At 46.9% G+C, this 20,076-nt stretch overlaps 1 protein-coding gene across 6 annotated transcripts in view; it reads right to left on the reverse strand.

Moving 5' to 3' along the window:
- HHAT (hedgehog acyltransferase) overlaps positions 1-20,076 on the reverse strand; it is a 347,101-nt gene that overhangs the window by 163,522 nt on the left and 163,503 nt on the right. For all 6 annotated transcript variants that reach the window (XM_077902212.1, XM_077902208.1, XM_077902207.1 and 3 more), the window contains one exon: positions 11,579-11,614. In XM_077902212.1, the coding sequence (XP_077758338.1) occupies positions 11,579-11,614 (36 nt within the window). The remainder of the gene's footprint in view (positions 1-11,578; positions 11,615-20,076) is intronic.

A 20,076-nucleotide genomic window follows, 5' to 3' on the forward strand; every position in this document is an offset into this window, starting at 1 on the left:
ACCAGCTCTCAAACCCAGGCTGCCTAAGCCTGAGCCCCAAGCCACTGACTGTGGTGGACAAGACTGAGAGTGCTAGGGGGTCGGGGGCATCTAGCTCTTTCAGAGGAGTCAGCAGCGCTTTGCAAAAGAGGTATCCTCTGAACCCAGGTGCTAAGAGGGCTTATGCAAGAAGAGGGAGCCAACATGAAGAAAAAGAAGAGAATGAAAGAGTGACTTGTGTTCAGGCAACAGAAGGAAGTTGAAGGAGCCTGCTCATGGCGCTGTTAGGTCTAGAAAAGCCCTGAACAGACGACTGAGGGAGGAGAGGGCTAATTAAAACCGCCTTATGTTTCTAAGCTATTTTGATTCAATACCCTTGGGGGTGGGCTGAGACGATAGACTGGAAGGAGGAAGAAAATAAGGGTGAGGTTCATAATAGAAGATAAGTGAAAGATGAGGGGGGAGCCTCAGTTATGGGGTACAGAGGAGGAATGACGGAAACAAGACATGTGCAGTTAATATTTATAGGAGGAACTAATGGAATTTAGGAGCCAAAATGGATGTGGGGTCTGAGGAAGAGGGACATTTCCAAAATAACCCCAAAGCTTCAACCCTGGTTGTTGTGGGTAGAGCAGCATTCTCTAAGATGGAGTGGGGCAGGGGCAGGGAGAAGAGTAGGTTGGGTCATGGGGAAGGATAGATAAATAAGGAGTCCCACTTGAGGCAAGCTGAATGCTAATAAGGTGGATATTAATCATTCAAGTAGGCAGGCAGAAATACAATGGAACACACAGTGTTTCTACAAAGGAAGTAGACAAATGGCATTTTCATCTAGACCAGTCTTAGCCACGAGAATGTTCTGTGAAGATGGAAATGTTCTATCTCCGCTCTGCACTACCCAATATGGTAGCCAGTAGCTACACGTGGCTAGAGAGCCCTTAAAATGTGGTTCATGCAACTAAGGGACTGAGCTTGTAATTCTGTTGACTTTTAATCAATTTATATTTTATTTACAATAAATAATGTGGCCAGTAGCTACTAGAGTGGGCAGTGCAGATCTGGACAACAGAAGTGGCCCTCCAACGTTGAACACACCAAAGCTGCTTATCAAAGACTGTTGAGATAGGAAGGGACGTTGGAGTTCATCGCGTATAATTCTCTCATTTCACAAATAAGGACACTGAGGTCCAAATAGAAGACACTTGCATGAAGCTAATGCAGCAAGACAGCACTAAGGTGGACGACAGCCGTGGTCCTCTACACCCGATCCAATGTCCTGGCCGCTTCACACACTGCTTCTGTCCTGATGCAAAGACAGCTGCAGTGGTACCCCTGGTGTGCGGAACTAAGGCGGCCAGTGGACAAAGCCCTCCCCCTGCCGCTCTACACATCCCAAACACCACTGGATAAGTAACTCTACCGGGTGTTTTAGCTGCAAATAACAGAACTCACTCTAATTCGTTTTACTATGAAAGGGATTTATTAGAGAAGGATCGGCAGTTTGCACAATCTCTGAGGGAGGGCCTCAAGGCCAGCCTCGGAGGTGATGCAGTCAGGAACTGCTGACAAATCACACCACCCCCGCCTCAATGGGGATCCTACTGTGCCCACCACTAGACTCCTAGACTAGGGGGAGCGGCTCCCAATCACCAGGGCTGGGGCAGGGGCCCCAAGCCTGGACCTCTGCCTCTCAGAGCTGGATGTCACTGCTGCCAGGCTCACAAGAATGCATTCCAGGTCCTACCTGCACACACCTCTTCTCATCAGAATCTAAATAAAGGGGAAGGGGAATCTGAATCTGGAATCTAAAGCCGGTTTCTGGCTTCCCCCTAGTGTGGAAGGAATTAGAGAAATCCCAGGAATTAGAGAAAGAATTCAAAAAAAGGCACTACACCACCGTCATTACTTAACAAATGTCCTGTCAAGTAAATAACCCATCTGCACTAGTTTTAGACCATGGATCTTACAGCCTGTCTTGCTCAGTAGCATCCCTGACTCAGAGCTTTTTACACTTACCATAATGTCTCTACGTAGCAAATCTTCTCAATTAGTTCACCAGTGGCTCTTTTTAATTTTTTTAAAAGAGACATTTATTTGCTGGAACATCTGTACTGATAGAAGCTATGTATGGTAGGAAGTGAATTATGCATTTCAACTCTCAGAGCATGAAGGATTTCTTTTACTTGTTTTTTTTTTTAATCTGGGTTTTCTAATTCGCAAACTTAATATAGCACAGCCATGAAAATGAGTAATTCTAAAAAGCTTTTTCTTCAAAAGTGGTAGCAGGACAGAAGCAAGAGTAGATCTGAGAAATATTCTAAGAACTGAAAATCACCGTCATGTGGACACCACCGTCGAGGTCATTCCAAACCCAAAATTCTACCAAGGAGAGAAAGTGACTGTAAAGTGCTCCGAGTGTTTCAGTCTGGAGAATAAATAAGAAAAACTGTCTTGGACGGTGACCATGTTGGGGGACACCGGGAAGGGGGGCTCAGTTTCTGACAACAAAGGAGAGAATACACCAACACATCCTGCAGGAGCTGTCGTGAGCAAAGCAGTCGGGGTTCCGCTGCGGGCAGCCCCAGAGCAGGAGCCAGCGCTGTGGGTGCGGGAGGGCTCCCGTCCTAAGGGCCCTAAGGGCGGCTCGTGGGCAAGGGGAGCAGCAGCGAACAGGGGCTCTGAGGGCGGAGACGAAGTACCGGGGAAGGTGCGAGAGGCCTGGCTTGTGGGGAGCTCCCAAGACCAGACGATGACTTGTCACCAGGAGAAGGCTGCAGACCCCCATCCTGAGGGCAGTTCCCAGTGCCAGACCCATGCTCTCCAGTGGCCCAGGCTTCTAGAGTGTTCCACCCGGGTTTTACATCCACGTGCATAGCTGCACCTTTTACAATACAAGGAAACACAAACAGAGGGAGGCTAAAGGAGAGTTTAGGGTTATTGTTATTCAACAGAGCAGCTTTCACAGCAGCTGGGCGTCAGAGAATCCTCCCCCCCCCCCCAGCAAGGACGGGCCAGTCACCAAGCTCCAGCTTGTGGTGGTGCCACATGGTGATGGCTGAGGTTCAAAACTCTCAATTTCACTAACTGCCCAGCTAAGCCTGTCACAGTGAGTTTTGAAAAATATAAGTCAAATCATGTTATTCCCCTCCTTCAAAACCTCCAGTGGCTCTGATGACATTTAAAAGGGAATCCAATCCTCCTGTCAGTGTGGCTGTGGCTTCTGCCTCCAGACCTCCTTGGACTCCACTGGCCCGCAGCCCCGCGGGCTTCCTTCCCTTCTGGTCCTCACCGGATCCTCTCCTGCTCCGGCTGCCTCCTTGTCCTCGCTCGCATCTCCGCTCAGTGTCCCCAGCTGCCTCAAGGAGGCCCTTCCCACCCTACCTGCGCTGTCACAAGTGGCTCTGGGCCCTTGCCCTCCGTCACCTCATGGGAGTCCCCACACCCACTTACTTGTTTGCTTGTCTACCCTGTCTCCGTCCCGTGCAACGGAAGCCAAGTGAGGGCAGAGGGCAGGGCACTGCCTACCTTCTCTCACTCATTTTCTCCCAGCTTCTGGAAGAGTGCTTAGGTCACTTGCAGAAATGGGATTACATGAAAAGATAAGGAGATGGTTACTAGGTCCCACTACCTGTTTGAGAATTACAATTCATTCATTCAGACATTAAAAAAAAAAAAAAAAAAACAGGAATGGTGCCAAGTCCTCAGGCAGCGCTCCTACCCTACACTCTCTGTCCTTAGGTCACTCACTGACTTCAGCCCTGTCGTGAAGGAAAGAAACTTTCTCAATCTGTTGCTTTTTTTTTTTTAATGGGAAAAGCATTACATTTTTAAAAACTGAGATATAATTGATATATAACATACTAGAAACAAGACAACAGGCCCAAAATGGAGTTGCCAATGCTAAGACCCGCAATGAGACTTAACCAGAGAGTTAATTGCAGTTTCCGCTCTTCCAGAAATGGAATCTCAAACCAGTCAGTCAGGAATCGCCCGATCAGCGCAAGTTAGGTAATGTGCCCCATAGACCCCTGCTATCCCCTAAAGCAAAATAAGCAAAGTAATCCTGCAAAACCAACATTTTCTTTCTTTTCTTTTCTTTTCTTTTCTTTTCTTTTCTTTTCTTTTCTTCTCTTTCTTTCTCTTTCTTTCTTTCTTTCTTTCATTTATTTATGCCTAGTTTAACTTCCTTGTTCCCGCTCTCTCCTGCCTATGCAAGTCTCATTTTGTACAGCTCCTCAGGGCTCCTTTCTCTCTGGCTAGGTTGCATACTGTCCTGTTGGTTCCATTTTTGCTCAAATAAACTCTTCAAATTTTCATATGCCTCTGTATCTTTTAACAAACGTTATATTAAATTTCAAGCATACAACATAAAAGGTCCGATACACATGTATGTTGCAAATAATCGCCATGGTAAATCTGGTTAACAATCATCACCTCACCTCATTACAAATTTCTGTGTGATGAGAACTATTCTCTTAACTTTCAAATTTGCAATATAGTGTTATTGACTATAGTCACTGTGCTGTGCATACATCCCCAGGACTTATGGAGTTTGGGCCTCTCAGAGGGCCCTCTGTACATTAGACACTATGGGGTGTTGTGGGGAATACACGCATGAACTGGATCCGCCCTCGAAGAGGAAAATATGACAAGCACAAAAAGAACTCTGTTTAAAGCTTTGGGTTTCAAACTTCCCTGAGCCTAAGGGTCACTGGGGGCATGCAGTAATGACACTGATTCCTGGTGCCCACCCATGTCAAATGACCCTGCAGATTCCCGAGGTCCAGGAAGCTTGGAAAATCATTCTGTGGAGGGAGCAAGAGGAAGGCTGCCTGGAGGAGGCAGCATTGAGCTGGACTGGTCAGGGCCAGAAGGTGGCTGTGGAGGGGGCGGGGAAAACTCAGGCACGGAACACAGGAGCAAAGGAAAGGAGCCAGGAACCTCAGGGAGGGACGGGAGGCCACATCTGTTCCCAGTTGGCTGTGGCACAAAGGGGAGTATGATGAGATGAGGTGGAAAGGCAGCTGGAGGACCAAATGCAGTAGGCCCAGAACAACAGGGTATGGTGTGGCTTTGACAGAAGGGAACAGAAGCACAGGCTCGTCCTGGGTAGGGAGTGACAGCATCAGGTAAGCGGTCACTTTACAGATGAGGAAGGAAGGGCTTGGAAAGGGTTGCTGAGCTCTCTGGAGTCACACAGGGCGGAAGAGATGGGCCAAGACGCTGCTTCCAGAGGTGAGGTGGGGAGGAGAAGGGACAAATGGGCCCTCACTGGGTCCCCACTGTCTCCGGGCCCAGAGCCGAGCTACTCATACCACCACACCTCACCACAGCTCTAGGAGGTGAGAAGCTGGAGTACAGACTGAAGTGCAGGACCCTTCTCTAGACACAGGGAGGAAAGGGTGATGTGAAAGATGTTAAGGAGACAGACTGACCAGGATTTGGAAACTGGGCACAGGAGCAATGATGGAAGTAAGGAAGCATCACAGGAGAGGGGACAGCCCCATGGAAGGGGGGGGACAATTTTGTGGGATGGGGGACAGCTCCATGGAAGGGAAGGGACAGACCCATGGAAGCAGGATAGCTTCTCTTCAGCTCCCTGCCTGCATTTTCACCAACTACCTCTGTGGGGCCTGCTTTGGAATCTGGCTTTCTTCACTCACATGTTCTTCACTTTTTATTTAGAGCACTTTGTTACCAGAACACCACCCAGCTCATTAGCCACCGGTTTTTCACATAACCACAACTGGAATGAAAGGACTGTTTAAAAAGAATGCTGTGCTACTGCAGTGGCCTCAGAGAAGATGAACTTGTAGCAGGCAGGGACAGAAGAGGCTTGGTGGCTCTTACCACCTCTTACCACCTTACCCCCCATCTTACCACCAGCTGGGGAGAGGAAGAGGCCTCTCCCCAGCTCTCTTCCTTCTTCTGAAAAGGAGTCCTTTAGCCTAAATTAATCCTGCATTTGACTACTTGCCTTCTTCAAGATGCAAGGTGCCACATCTCCTCCCCTCCCCACCGAGTGCCACTTAGAGAAGATCAGCAGGGCCTCATCAGGACTGCAAAAACACAGAGCTTAGGCCCACCTCCGGTGGGAGCAACTTTTAATCAATGCATTTGCTTTTCATACCACTATTAAAAAGTATCTCCTTGGACAAACAAAAGTTGACTTCCGTGTTACATTTACAAAATTAAAAATCCTATGTTACAAATCAGGTAGTCTGCCTCTGAGTTATTGTGTGTGTGTGTGTATGTGTGTGTGTTTAGAAAGACACACATAATAGTTGTATCTTTCTTTTATATTTATCTATAAAAATATGTATATATATTGTGAGTTTATATATGTTTCATGCATGCACTACCAGACTGAATCGGATGCTAATCATCTTTCTATTACCATCTGGTTCTTACTCCCAGGACCAAATGCCCACACACACCCCTTAACCTCTCTGTTTCCAGAGCAGCTCAGAGCCTAAACAGGTACCAACTATCCTAAGGAGACACAGGAAAGAGGGAGGCCTCTCCCCAGCTCTCTTCCTTCTTCTGAAAAGGAGTCCTTAAGCCTAAATTAATCCTGCATTTGACTACTTGCCTTCTTCAAGATGCAAGGCAGTCTCTTTTGAACATTTCACACATCACAGAATCCAAGACATATTTCAAATGATGGTGAGCAGACTTCTTTATCAACACCATGAAGGCTACAATTAACTACAGCAAATGTGGTGGTAGACTTTGTGGTACTCAAAATAAAGGAGGTTAAAAACTACCCTGTGATTCATGGAGCTCCAAACACCAACGTTTTTTAGCCCAAACAACCCTTCCCTTCCGCTATGGGGCTAGTTTTATGAATGGGTCGGGTAAAGGGTGCCACCAAGGGAAAGCCAAAAGCAGCTTTGCTCATTTCCGAATTCCCTGGACCGTTATCTCTCTGCCGTTTGCTGCCCTCTGGCAATTCGAAGACACTCCAGACCATGGTGGAACCTCAGGATCAACCTCTGGAACAAGATGCACTACAAGAAGTGAACAGTTTTCCCAGTCTACCTTCCTCTGGCCAGAACAAAATGCTTCAAGTGGGCATACGCTGTTTTATATAAACTTCAATGTTTCTACAGGATTGCAGCTACACTACAGTGAACCACATTCTATAAGCAGAATCTGTTTACTTAGAGAAAGGAATTTCTCACGACCATTATCAACTCTGGAGATCTCAGATAGCTTTGGGGCCACGTCAGGGGCTCAGGGACGTTTTCTATTTGCCTGAGAAGTATCATTGGCAGGACCCCACCCTCTGCGTTTTCTGCTAGTCCTGACATGACAGCAAGACGTTATCCTTAGGACAAAAGTAGTGGCTCTGATGCACTTACACCTGGTCTTTAGGACAAAAAATGGAAAATAATGGTGAAGAAAACTGGTTTTGCTATTTAGAAGAAAAAATCCTTATTTGAAATGGATTAGGTAGCTAGATAGAAAAAATCCAGAGAAGATGAAAATTGCTATTTTTCTGATTTTTAAATGTATAAGCATAAGGGCAACGCAAAAATTGCGAAAGGAAAACAGACAAATTGAATCTTTCAGACAACAGAGAAGAGGGATGGCTCCAGGTTCTCTTTTTGAAGTCACGACGACATTCTGTATCACTTAAAACGATTCCCCAACATGAGGAGCTCCGAGAGGGGCAGATGGGCAGGTACAAAGCCTCTACTGTGTACCCCATAGGAGGGCTGGGGCTGGCCACAACTCTCGGTAAAAATGAAAGATGTCTTGGTCAGCAAGGACCAAACCAAACATCACTAATCATTTTGACTTTCTTGCCAAAACTCAACTAAGCTAAAACTTAAACACACTACCCTCTTTCTACAAATGAAACAGCTGTTTTCTTCCATAATCTCTCTTCCCAGATTGGACGCTTATCCCCTTTTTCTTTTGTAGGACCCCAAACCAAGAGTCTTCTTCTGAGGCTTTCCTTAAGTGAGCGGTGATTACCGATTCCTCAAAGTCTTCCCTTTGATTTTGGTGAGATTTGGAAGGACTGAGGTCCCTGGATTTTCCCACAGTCATCATAAAACACCAATACCCAAGGTGCTCACATCTCATCAAACCGGACCGCCCCTTCCTGCCCCCACAGCTCAGAGAAACACTCCAACAACGTAACAGGAGGCATGCCCCTCCTTGCAGCTGCCCAGGCGGGGAGTGCACACAGGGCTCCCGGCTTCGCGGAAATTTATGCCATTCCAGAAAAGTCGACGTTACTTCCATCAACATAAAAGATGGGGCTGATTAATTTCAGGCACGCTGCAGTTTCTCCTACGCCGAACGCTAAATATTCAATACAGCCTGATGACCCAGAGCACATGTTAAGAGCTCGTTGGAGCCAATAAATGTAGTTAATTAAGAAAAAAATCGATGCCAATTTCTCCAATGCCTCCTCTCTGACTAAGGGAATATATTTTCTTCTCTTGGCCAACACAGGGTGAGGAGGATGCACGCCGCTCCGCCTCACTCTTCCAGCCCTCTACGGTTCTCTGCGGTGACAGGGTCACAGGAAAGGGCCACCTCTGCTTCCCTGCTCCCCGGGCAATCACATGCTGCTTCTCTGCTCACAACTGAAACCACTTTCCCTAAGTCAAAAGGGCACTTGACACCTTCTGGTGGCTAAATACAAGAGTTCCTCCAATTAAAAAGGAAAAAAAAAAAAAAAAATCCCCAAACCACCCTCTCCACCAGCTGCCTGGCCTGTCTTTGGTCCCCTTCACAGCTTACCTTCTCGAAGGAGGTGTAGCTGTCATGCCGTCATCCGCCCCTCATGGGGTGCCTGACCCCCCTGCTTCAACCTGGTGTCAGGGTTACCGTGCAGGTGCAGCAGTTCTCACTAAGGTGCCCAGGGGACACAGCACACAGTGCCCATCGGGCTTCACCGCCCACATTGGGGGCCAAAAGGACCCATTTTCTAAAGGCAGCTACAAATAAAGAGGTGATACCCCCTAGGGGAGGGGGAACCGACTGCTCCCAGAAACTGCCTCCCCCACACACCGCCAGCCCCCCACCTGCCGAATTGGGAGGAGAGCAGATGAAGGCACTCAGAGCCTTCCCGTTCTTGGCTAAGGGCAGAGTGTTGTCATGTATGGGGGTGGGGGTGGGGAGTACGAAGAGACCTTGTCACAGAGACTGGGGCACGCCTGTGTCAAGGGGAGCTGACCCTCATTCCCCAACCAGCTACACAGCAAACATGCTGATTTGCTCTGTCCCTACCAGACCAAAGAAGGACAATTGCAGAGAGATGTCAGGGCAGAAGGAAGCCTTAACCCCCAGTTGTACTTGGTTCACAGAACACTAAGTGACTAGTTAGAGCAGCTCACCAGTACCCACCCAAAAGGGCCTCCTGCCAGAACAAGGGCATTTCCTGCACCACTTACATTAAAGGCACCCAGCCACCCCCTTTCCTTCATCCCTATCCCACAAAGGAGATACGGCTGGAGCCCAGAAGACGGGGGGCTCCAACCACAAAGGGAGGAGGAGTCCCAGAGGCAGATCACCTCTACTCCCCACTTCAGGTCTCTCACACCACAAGCCTGGCAAGTGATAAGCTCAGGGAAAGCTTTATTTTTTTAATTTATTTTTTAAAGATTTTATTTATTCATGAGACACACAGAGAGAAAGGCTGAGATATAGGCAGAGAGAGAAGCAGGCTCCTTGCAGGGAACCCGATGCAGACCTGGATCCCAGGACCCCAGGATCACGACCTGAGCCGAAGGCAGACGCACAGCCACTGAGCCACCAGGTACCCCCTCACGGAAAGCTTTAAATCAAATGCCTGTTTTTCTCACAGTGGTATTCCCAGACATATCCAAGTAAGCGGCACACGACAAGCTTCATAATTATTTGTTGAATAAGTGACCGAACAGCTTATTAATCCTTGCCCTCCTTGTCTTTTCTGCCTCATTTTGTTCATTCACTCCAACCACAAATATTTGTTGAAGGTTGATTCCATACAATTTAATCACCGTAAGGTGACTAAGACGTGTTCCCTGCCCTCAAGAAAGTTGCTAGAAAAAATAAAGACAGACTTGGATCCGCCACAAGTAATTGTGTGAACAGTGGCGTGGAAGCAGTACAACATACCAGAGACATTAATTCAAAAATCCAAACCACTCGCTGAGCTATAGCCACCCAGTTTTCTCTCATCAGTTTACATAAGGAATCCTCATGTCTGCCTCTTTGGTGAACGCTGGTCTTTTATCCGTCCTGCTAAAATGCATTTACCCTTAATGTGTCAAGGGCAGCGGTTAACACACTACCATTTATGTGTGATATCCTGGAGAAAGCCAGGAAAATCCATATTCCTTGGGTCTAGGGTAAGCCAAAAAGATTTCAGGGCAGAGCCTTGGATGAGGCCCTGGAGAAATGACAAGGTATGCATGGCCTTTCCTGGAACACCACTGTATGTGATGCAGCTCAGAAGAATTGTGGGTTTGGGATAAAGGTGATGCCAGTGATGTACATTTCCCTTCACACAGCATCTTACCCACAGAAAGATGGTCATGCATTGTATAGAGCTGAACCACAATACCAGAAGTCACACGTGCTTTACAGGTGGTTGTTGTTTTTTTAAAGATTTTATTCATTTATTCATGAGAGACAGAGAGAGAGAGAGAGAGAGTCAGAGAGAAGCAGACTCCCTGAAGGCAACTTGATTTGGGTGGGACTTGATCCTGGGACTCCAGGATCACACTCTGGGAGGCAGATGCTCAACCACCGAGCCACCCAGACATCCCTACAGGTTGTTTATTAGCAGAGTCTTAGAATTAGCATTTCAACTTTCATATTTGCAGAAAGCAAATCACTCTATTTAACTTCTAGCTTCCTTGTAATCACTAACTTACAGTCCTTCAGCAACTGTTATTGCTTCTCACATATATTTTTGACAAAGGTTTTTTTAACCAGTTTTCACTGTTATTAGAATAGTACAGGGTCAATAAGAAAAAAAAATCCAAAAGATACAGCAAAGTTGATAGCAGAAAAAATATCATGCAAGAAGTTTTTACCAGCCTTGTTAATATTTTGGTATATTTTCATTTAACCTCTGTTTGATTTAATAGATATTTAGAATTAATAAGCCCCATAAGCCAACTCTGGTAAAATCACCAATAAACTAGGATATAAACTGCCATCTGTAATCTCTTCCAATTATGAACAAGGTTGGAGCTGCATGACTATAAAACAACCAGTAGATTCAACTTTAAAAGCTGAAATTCAATGAAGGGAAAATTGGTTAAGTGGGTTGTTTAATGTACGAATATAAGCTGACACTCTTCACTTTTCTATTTGTCTTTCCAGTAGCCCAGCACTTGGAGTAAGTTTGTCCAAGCTTTTGAGAAACTACCATTTCAGATATAATCGCCTTTAAACAGAAATTCCTCTGATTGTTTAAAAAGGGTCATTTCACGTGCAATTCTTGAAGGCCCAAAAAATCGTAGTGGGTTTTTGATAAGTATACAACTGCCATTATTTATCAAGATATTTAAAAAGGAATTTAGTTTCATCCCAGTCTTCCATAACAGACATATTCTTCAATAATATAGAATAAAAATTATGGGCTTACCTGATTAAGAAATCATGCAGTCCAACATCAAAATACCTGTTCAAAGAAGACATAGACAAGTATGTCAGTAAAAGAAATGTACAGCAGTGGTGGACTTGACCAAATATATGTAATTTACACTCAGAGCCTGGTGAATAAATCAATCACTTTATAAGAGCAGTTCCCAAGGTATGACCCCTGGAGCAGCCACAGCAGCATTACCTGGGAACTTGCCAGAAATGCAAATTCTCAGGCCCTACCTCAGACATACTAAGTCAGAAATTCTGAAGGCCCAGCCATTAGATCTGACAAGTCCTCCAGGCGATTCTGATGCAGAACCACTGCTCTATGACAGCAAAAGTGTCTCAGCAAGTCTATGAGCTCTCTCTAGGAAAAAAAGGGGGGAAAAAAGGCCATAAGCATAGATTTCACCATTTTGCCAACAGGTGAGTCCTGTCTCAGATGTTCGCTTGCTCAAAAATAAATGTTTTACAAGTACAAAACCATGCTGGCCAAAGGTAAAAACAGAAGTGGGAAAGGGTCAGCACTGTCCTTCCATGTTCCTCCCAGCCGTGGTCTCTGGAACTTTGTACCAGAGAGCAACCTTGTCCATGGCTGGGTCTGCCTTGGAAGGGAAGGCAGGAAAGTAGCTCCATGCACATGCTGCTGAGCCTGCCATTGTGCTTGGGCCTCACACTGGGCATCCAGTAAGTCGTGGGCAGTCGTGGACCCTTTCAGAGACATCTTCCCCCTGACACCACTAAACTGGGTTAATCCATATGAATGGCACACGGCCTTGCTTTCTCTAATTAGCACATTTGTTCCCCCTAAACCTCTGACCCACTTAGCCAGTGTCCTTTTCTCACCTTTGGGTCTGTGAGTAAAAAGACTGGGTGGCTGGAACCATGATGCTGTCAACCATGCATGGCCACATCTCCTAGATGGTGGTCACTGTGTCCCGCCCAACAGACTGGCCTCCCAGGTTAGCCATCTGCCTGAATAAAGCCTGAGTTCATTCTGTCCCTACAAACAATGAGCGACAGACACATAAATTCGCCTAGAGCAAGGTCCAACCGCTGAGGCTCTGACTGTCCCTAGCTCCCAGCTCCATCCCTGGAACATCCCAGCATGCCTGGCACCTCACCTTACCTGACATAAAACAGATGATTACTGACATTAAGATAAGATTACTTTGGATACCTTTAAACAGCAGGCTTCCTTTATGTACTCAAACATCTGTTTACCAGTCATGGACATGGGGTAGAAGAGAACAGAGCAGCAAAGCCAAAATATAAAATACCTCATTCACTACATCACTTACCTGAAGTCATTACATGATTCAGGAAGATGGAATTCAAGATAAATAAGTTCCACTTACTCATTAGTCTGCTGAAAAGAGCTCTAAAGGGAGATGTACCTGCAGGGTTAGCTGATTTGTTTCAATTGATAATACATTGACCTGAGGAGATGTTAAGTTCTTCCTCCAATCATATTTTACACAGATTTAAAAAAAAAATCAAAAACAGAAACGAGCCCTCCTCTCAACCAAAACCAAGACTATGTTCCTCAGCTACATAAGTATATATGCACATGACAGATAGCAATTGCAAGCTCACCAGGACCTGTAGCATGGGAGATACACGTATAGATTAGAACAAAGATTTCAGCTTCCTTCACTCATCCAAAACCTATTTAGCCATTTCAAGTATATCAGTGGCAGAAAGCATCAGATTCTGTTGCAGGAATCATAGCATAAAATAGACACAGAAAGAATCACAGAGAACCTGGAGGGGGCGGGGGGAGGGAGAAGAAGACCCCGAGGGAGTAATGGAAAACCTAACAATATTCGTAGAAATGATTATTTAATATCTAGGAGGTGGCAATGCCTATGTTCGGTGCATACATACAGAAGCCACTGCCAGTGAGGCTGGTATTGGCACCTCCATTCATCAGTGCAGGAACTAAAGCCCAGAGGCTAAGTAACTTGCAGAGCTCACAGCTAGTAGAGGACAAATCTGGGAGTCAAACTGGGCCCTAAAAGCCATGAATTGCTTGTTCTTCCCACTAAAAGCACAGGCTCTCACTGACTCTCATTATTACTAATTGAAAATGACTGTACATTTTAAGAACTGGTCCCTTTCCACCTGCCTTGATTTCTGCTTCTTCCAATGTGGCTGCCCTGCCCCAGGCAAGCCCACCTGCTCTGCATCCTTGAGCATACCTGCCCCGCAGGTGCCATCTAGCTCCTTGGGCCTTAGAATCAGCTCAGACTCTGGAAAGTTATGTAACTGGGCTTCAGCCTCTCAGTGGGAAAATGGAAATCCCTTATTCACAGAAGGTTATGAGAATTAGGTGATATAACATAAATACAGGGCTTAGCACAGTGCTTGGTAAACCTGTGAGTACTCAATAAATAGTCATCTCCTTCCCTCCAATTTTTAAGAGTTGTTTTAATGGAAGCCCAATCTCCAATAACTCAGTAGGAGAAAGAAGCCACATATAAAAGAAATAATAGGTCTCACTATGCAGCCCACAAAGAGAGGTCACTTAATCCAGGACACAGGCAGGACTTGTGCAGTGGGGTAAAGGGTAGTACAGCTGGAAAGCTGAGGGACAGAGCTCACACAACAGGCAGGAGAGCAGGAAGATCGATTATACCACGGAGGCCTCATAGAGAGTCTTGAAGCTACAGGTGAGAGCTGGCAGGGAACACAGGAGAGCAGGATCATCATCCTGCCTGCCCTGGCCCCGACTGGCACCTCAGGAAGGACCAGTACACACTAATGCATGCCCAGCTTCACCTGTCACCACAGTGTCCCCTAAAGTTTAGGGTCTAAATATACAGAAGTAAGGGATGGTGACACACGGTGATCATTTCTTCTTGTGCAAACATGACTGGTCATGGATGGAATCTGGGGCTGGGACAAGTGAGGGTCTTTAAGCATCCCCCATTAGGCAAGCTTTCGATGAGAATACTATAAGAAGCTAACAGTCACTTGGAAACAGGTGGATTGGAGAAGGTCAAGGATAGGGATCAGCATCAGAAAATGTACCAGGAAAAATGTAAGGGGAAGAAAACGGAACTTCCTCACAGGTATTCACGTCTTACTCCTTTGTGTGTCAATGCATCTGTGTGTATAACTCATTTATTTAATAGATATTTTGTCAGAGCCTCCTAAGTGCCAAGCACTGATCTAGCCCTGAAAAGGGAGGTGGGGGGAGTAACATAACAAGAGCCCTACTTCTCATGGCACCCCCAGTCTAGGTGGGAGAGGTGAACAACAAATAAGCACTTACATAAAGAAGGTAACATCAGAGAGCAGAGAATGCACACAAGGTGACAGGACAGGACAGAGGGGGCCACACAGCCGCTCAGGGAAGTCCTCTCTGATGAGGTGACACTTGGGTGCAGATCTGCATGGTCAGAAAGGACGAGCTATGCAAAGACCAGAGGGAGAGTGTTCCAGGCAGCAGGACATCTGGGTAAAGCCCCAAGGTGGGAAGGAAGGTGTCATGCTGGAGGAAAGGAGGAAGGCCCAGAGGACTGGGACAAGCCGAGGTAGGAGAGGGGACAGGGACCAGATCTGAAAAGGCTGTACATAAGGAGTTTGGGCTTCATTCTAACATCGATGGGAAGCACTAAAGGGTCTTTAACAGGGGAATGGTATTTCTTTTCATTTGCTTAAATTTCATTCATTTAGGGGGAGAGGGTGTGATATACTTTGATTTATGTCTCAGAAGGAATACTCTGAGTGTCCTGAAGGGAAAGGATGAGACAGAAGCAGGGCAGGGAGCCACTGCAGTCCAGGTGAGAGGTGACCAGGACTCACCCCAGGACAGAAACACTGGAAATGAGAGAGAGAGACAGGCATGGATTCAGGTATGATTCTGTGATCGAGTACAAAGACGTGCTCCCAGACTCCTGCAGGATGGGGGAGAGGAAGGGAGGGAAGGAGGGAGAGGAAAAATAATCTGCAAGAGAGCCGAGTGCCTCACATCACGCAGCTTCACACCAGGCAACCCTGAGGCTCAGCCAGGCCTCGGCTGCTTTCTGGAGGCTCCACAGTAATGCTTGGTGGCCCACATCCAGACTGAGGGAACGACGATGTTCTGTGACTGGCTTAACTCGGAGAATGGCTCACCGGCTGGGAGAGCTGTAAGTCAGGCAACGGTTTGAGTCTTTTTAATGAATTTATTGTGGTAAAATACACATAACCACAAAACTTCCACTTGAACCATTTCTTTTTTTAAAAGATTTCATTTGTTTATTCATGAGAGACAGAGACACAGGCAGGGGGAAAAGCAGGCCCCATGCAGGGAGCCCGACGTGGGACTCGATCCTGGGTCCCCAGGATCACACCGGGCTAAAGGCGTCGCTAAACCGCTGGGCCACCCGGGCTGCCCCTTGAACCATTTGTCACACGTATAGTTCAGTGGCATCAAGAGCACCCACTCACACCGCCATGCAGCCATCACCACTGTCCATCTCCAGAACTTTTTCAACCTTCCACACTTGAAATACTGGGTTTCCTCTTTCCCATGGTAAAGCTGATTTGGGCTCCTTCCAAAGGATTCAGGGGTGCCCCACTTACACAGGGCTGGGCCTTTAATTTCAAAACAGAAGCCAAGCAATGGTCTAGAAATATCTTCTCATTTAATTTTCCTGTATGGATGTAAAGGTGCCTTAGGGGACTACAGGAGAAAGGGAATATGCTTTTTTTTTTTCTTTTCTTTTTTTTTTTTTTGAACTGTAGAGGGACACCTGGGTGGCTCAGCAGTTGACCATCTGCCTTCAGCCCAGGGCATGATCCTGGTCCAGGGATTGAATCCCACATCGGGCTCCCTGTGAGGAGCCTGCTTCTCCCTCTGTCTGTGTGTCTCTGCCTCTCTCGGTCTTCCATGAATAAATAAATAAAATCTTAAAAGAAAAAAAAAAGAACTCTATGCCAGGCACTGGGCTAGGCTCTCTGGATATGATCTTTTTTGGCCCTTGCCACCTGCCAGAACAGATCCCTGTTTTATAAAGCCTCAGGCCCTTATCCTCTATCACATAGCTAGTAAGCTGCTGAGTCAGGATCGAGCTCAGAGTACCAAACACCAAAGCCGGTGCTTTTTCCTTTTGTATGCTCAGCCACTGACGCATTTAACAAATATTTCCCATGTGCCAGGTAGTGGGAATTCGGTGATGCACAGCACAGAACCCCCGCTTCAAGGAGAGCAGAGCCTAGTAAAGAGGCGGCGGAGTCAACAATAGGTTCAACACAGTGTGATGGACAACAAACGACTATCCCTCGGTGGGTTGCAGGCTCCAGGAGGGCCAGAGCCAGAGCCAGCCACCAAGCGGATTCTCAGTGAATGTCCAAAGTGTGACCGGTGTGCCGTAACGCGACACCAGCGTCTCTGTCCGCCCTGGCACCTGGCACAGCACACTGCAGATACAAGACGCCCAAGCACTTATTTAACACACCAGCTGCTATGCGTAGATCTGTAAAATACATACCCACGGATAGAAACGGGGCTTCTCCTCTGAAATAGGATGCCTGTCAAACTGTAGCACAGTATTTCTCAGCCGCTCCTAAGACAATAATCTCTCATAGGCACCAGCTCACGGCAAGCCAGGATTTCCTCAAGACACATGAGAAACAGTGACTTGCACGCATTACCCTTGGTTCCTTGCAGAAATCGACAATAGGAAGTCTTCTGCGCGCGGATGTGACATGCAAGTTTTTGTCGCCCGCATGTCCCCTGGGCTCAGCCGCGGGAGGCAGCCTGCTACGTGGCCAGGAAGTTTCCAACAAGCTGCAGTGTCCTAGGCACGGCCGCGAGCCTCCCACGCCGGGCAGGTGGGAGCACGGGGTAGAGGGACCGCCCGTCACGCAGAGCTGGACTGGATGACCTTAACGGCGTGCCAAGCCCCGGCTGCCGAGCGTCAGCCGAGCTCGGGCCAACCTCCCAGGGCGCTGGCTTGGGGCGCGCTGCACCTGACACCGCGCTGCGCGTGCGTCTACCCTAGAGCACCCCCCCTTGGCAGAGGAGCGCCCCCCACGGCATGTCCGGGGCACAACTCAGAGCAGAACTCACACGTGGCTCGAGCAGGTGCTCGGCCCTGCCAGGCTGCCCGCCTTCCAGGCCCTTCCTCCCAGGCTCGCGGGCTGCTTGGGAGCCGCCAGGCCGTCTCCCTGGTGAGGTGCGTTTTAGCGGCGCAGTTGCCGTGGCCACTTGGTGCGCCGCGTGCAGGGCAGTGTTCGTATCAAGTGCCACGTGCAGGGACGGTCCCCGTCTTCAGCCTACAGTCCTCAGTTTCTCACCCCCAGCTGTGTTCATCCTGTTAGAGGGCCCCAGGAGCCTAGCTCTCACAGTTTCCCACCTGCGAGGTGTGAAAACTGACTTGGACACTTGGAAGTCAAACCAAATCTGATCGATCGCTAGGAGAGTAAAGTTTATACGCAGACTCAAGAAGCCCTGATCCCCTGAGGGGGGCACTTGATGGGATGAGCACTGGGTGTTATTCTATATGTTGGCAAATTGAACACCAATAAAAAATAAATTTATTACAAAAAAAAAAAGAAGCCCTGATCCCTTTGGGCTGGGCTACCTGACTTAATTTCAGAGAATGGAAAAGACCTTCAAGTCTATCTGCACTGACCTCCTCACTGGACAGATTAGGAAACAGGATAAAAGCAAGGGGGATCCCTGGGTGGCACAACGGTTTAGCGCCTGCCTTTGGCCCAGGGTGTGATCCTGGAGACCCGGGATCGAATCCCACGTCGGGCTCCCGGTGCATGGAGCCTGCTTCTCCCTCTGCCTGTGTCTCTGCCTCTCTGTCTCTCTCTCTGTGTGACTATCATAAAAAAAAAAAAAAGGATAAAAGCAAGGAAGTAATTTGAAACAGAGCTCCAGAACAGAGCCACAGCAAGCAGTCCCTGAGACTCCACCTTGTATTCAACGGGTCACAACACAGCCCTCCTCCCAGTCTCAACTGGCATCTGAATTTTCAGAGAATGCCCCAGATTGGCAACAGGTGTCCTGATGACATCACGTAACAAGCGGCACCATGTTATACAATGTCCATCTCCATCTGTGGAAGCCATGCAAATACAGAGCCTGCAGGATGCCTCTGCAGGAGCCCGCACTCTCTTACATTTCTTCCACTGTCTGGTCCTGTCTGGATCTAACTTGCATGTCAATTTGAGATTCAGAGCCTGCTGACAGTCAAGAATAAAAAGTGATACTGGAAGTTATCCACAATAGCCAAATAATGGAAACAGCCCAAGTGTCTGTCCATCGATTGATAAATGCATCAGGAAGATGTGTGTGTGTGGGGGGGTGTATATACACACACACAAATGGAATATCACTCAGCCATAAAAAAAATAATGAAATCTCAGGCACCTGGTGGCGAAATGGTTGAGCGTCTGCCTTTGGTTCAGGTCATAATCCCGGGGTCCTGGGATTGAGTCCACATCAGGCTCCCCGCAGGGAGCCTGCTACTCCCTCTGCCTTTGTCTCTGCCTCTGTGTGTCTCTCATGGATAAATAAAATCTTTTAAAAAAATAATGAAATCTTGCCATTTGCAGTGATGTGGTTGGAGCTCGAGTATTATGTCAAACAAAATCGATAAGAGAAAATAAATACCATATTATTTCACTCACATGTGGACTTAAGAAGCAAAACAAATAAGCAAAGAAGGGGAAAAAAGGAGAGAGATAAAGAGACAAATCAAGAAACAGACTTTTAACTATAGAGAACATGGGCAGAAAAATCTCCTCTCCACGTCTCAGTGTTTATAACTGTAGCACAGAGATAATACGGTGCAAAAAGGAACAAATGTATTGGGTACAAGTGGTTTGTAAACCTTCTACGAATGTTCAAGATTATTTTCTTTCCTCCTCAGACATTATGAAGTTCCTAAAGGCTCTTCTCCAAACTGCATTAATGTCATATGCATTCATTCATCCAGCAAATATTTATTGAGCACCTTCTAGATGTGGACACTGCAAGAGATGCCTGGGATACAAGAATGAGCAAGATGCCTGAATTCCTATCCTCCTGTATATTCTAGAAACAACTCCTTTATCTGATAGGTGACTTGAAAATGTTTTGTCTCAGTGTGTAGCTTGTCTTTGTATTTTTTTTTTAAATAAAACCACAGAAGTTTTGAATTTTTAAAAATCCATTCATCATTTTTTTAAAGATTTTATTTATTTATTCATGAGAAACACACAGAGAGAGAGAGAGAGAGAGAGAGAGAGACAGGCAGAGGGAGAAGCAGGCTCCATGCAGGGAGCCCGACGTGGGACTCGATCCCAGGTCTCCGGGATCACGCCCTGGGCTGAAGGCAGCGCTAAACTGCTGGGCCACCCGGGCTGCCCTCATTTTTTTTCTATTGTGGATCATGTATTTGGTATCATTGCATAAGACATCTTTGCCTAACCCATGGTCTTAAAGATTTTTCTCCTATGTTTCCTACTAAAAGTTTTAAGCTTAGTTTACATTTAAGTCTTTTTTTTTAATTTTTT

Source organism: Canis aureus, chromosome 6 (genome assembly GCF_053574225.1).
Source record: "Canis aureus isolate CA01 chromosome 6, VMU_Caureus_v.1.0, whole genome shotgun sequence".
Classification (NCBI taxonomy): Eukaryota; Metazoa; Chordata; class Mammalia; order Carnivora; family Canidae; genus Canis; species Canis aureus.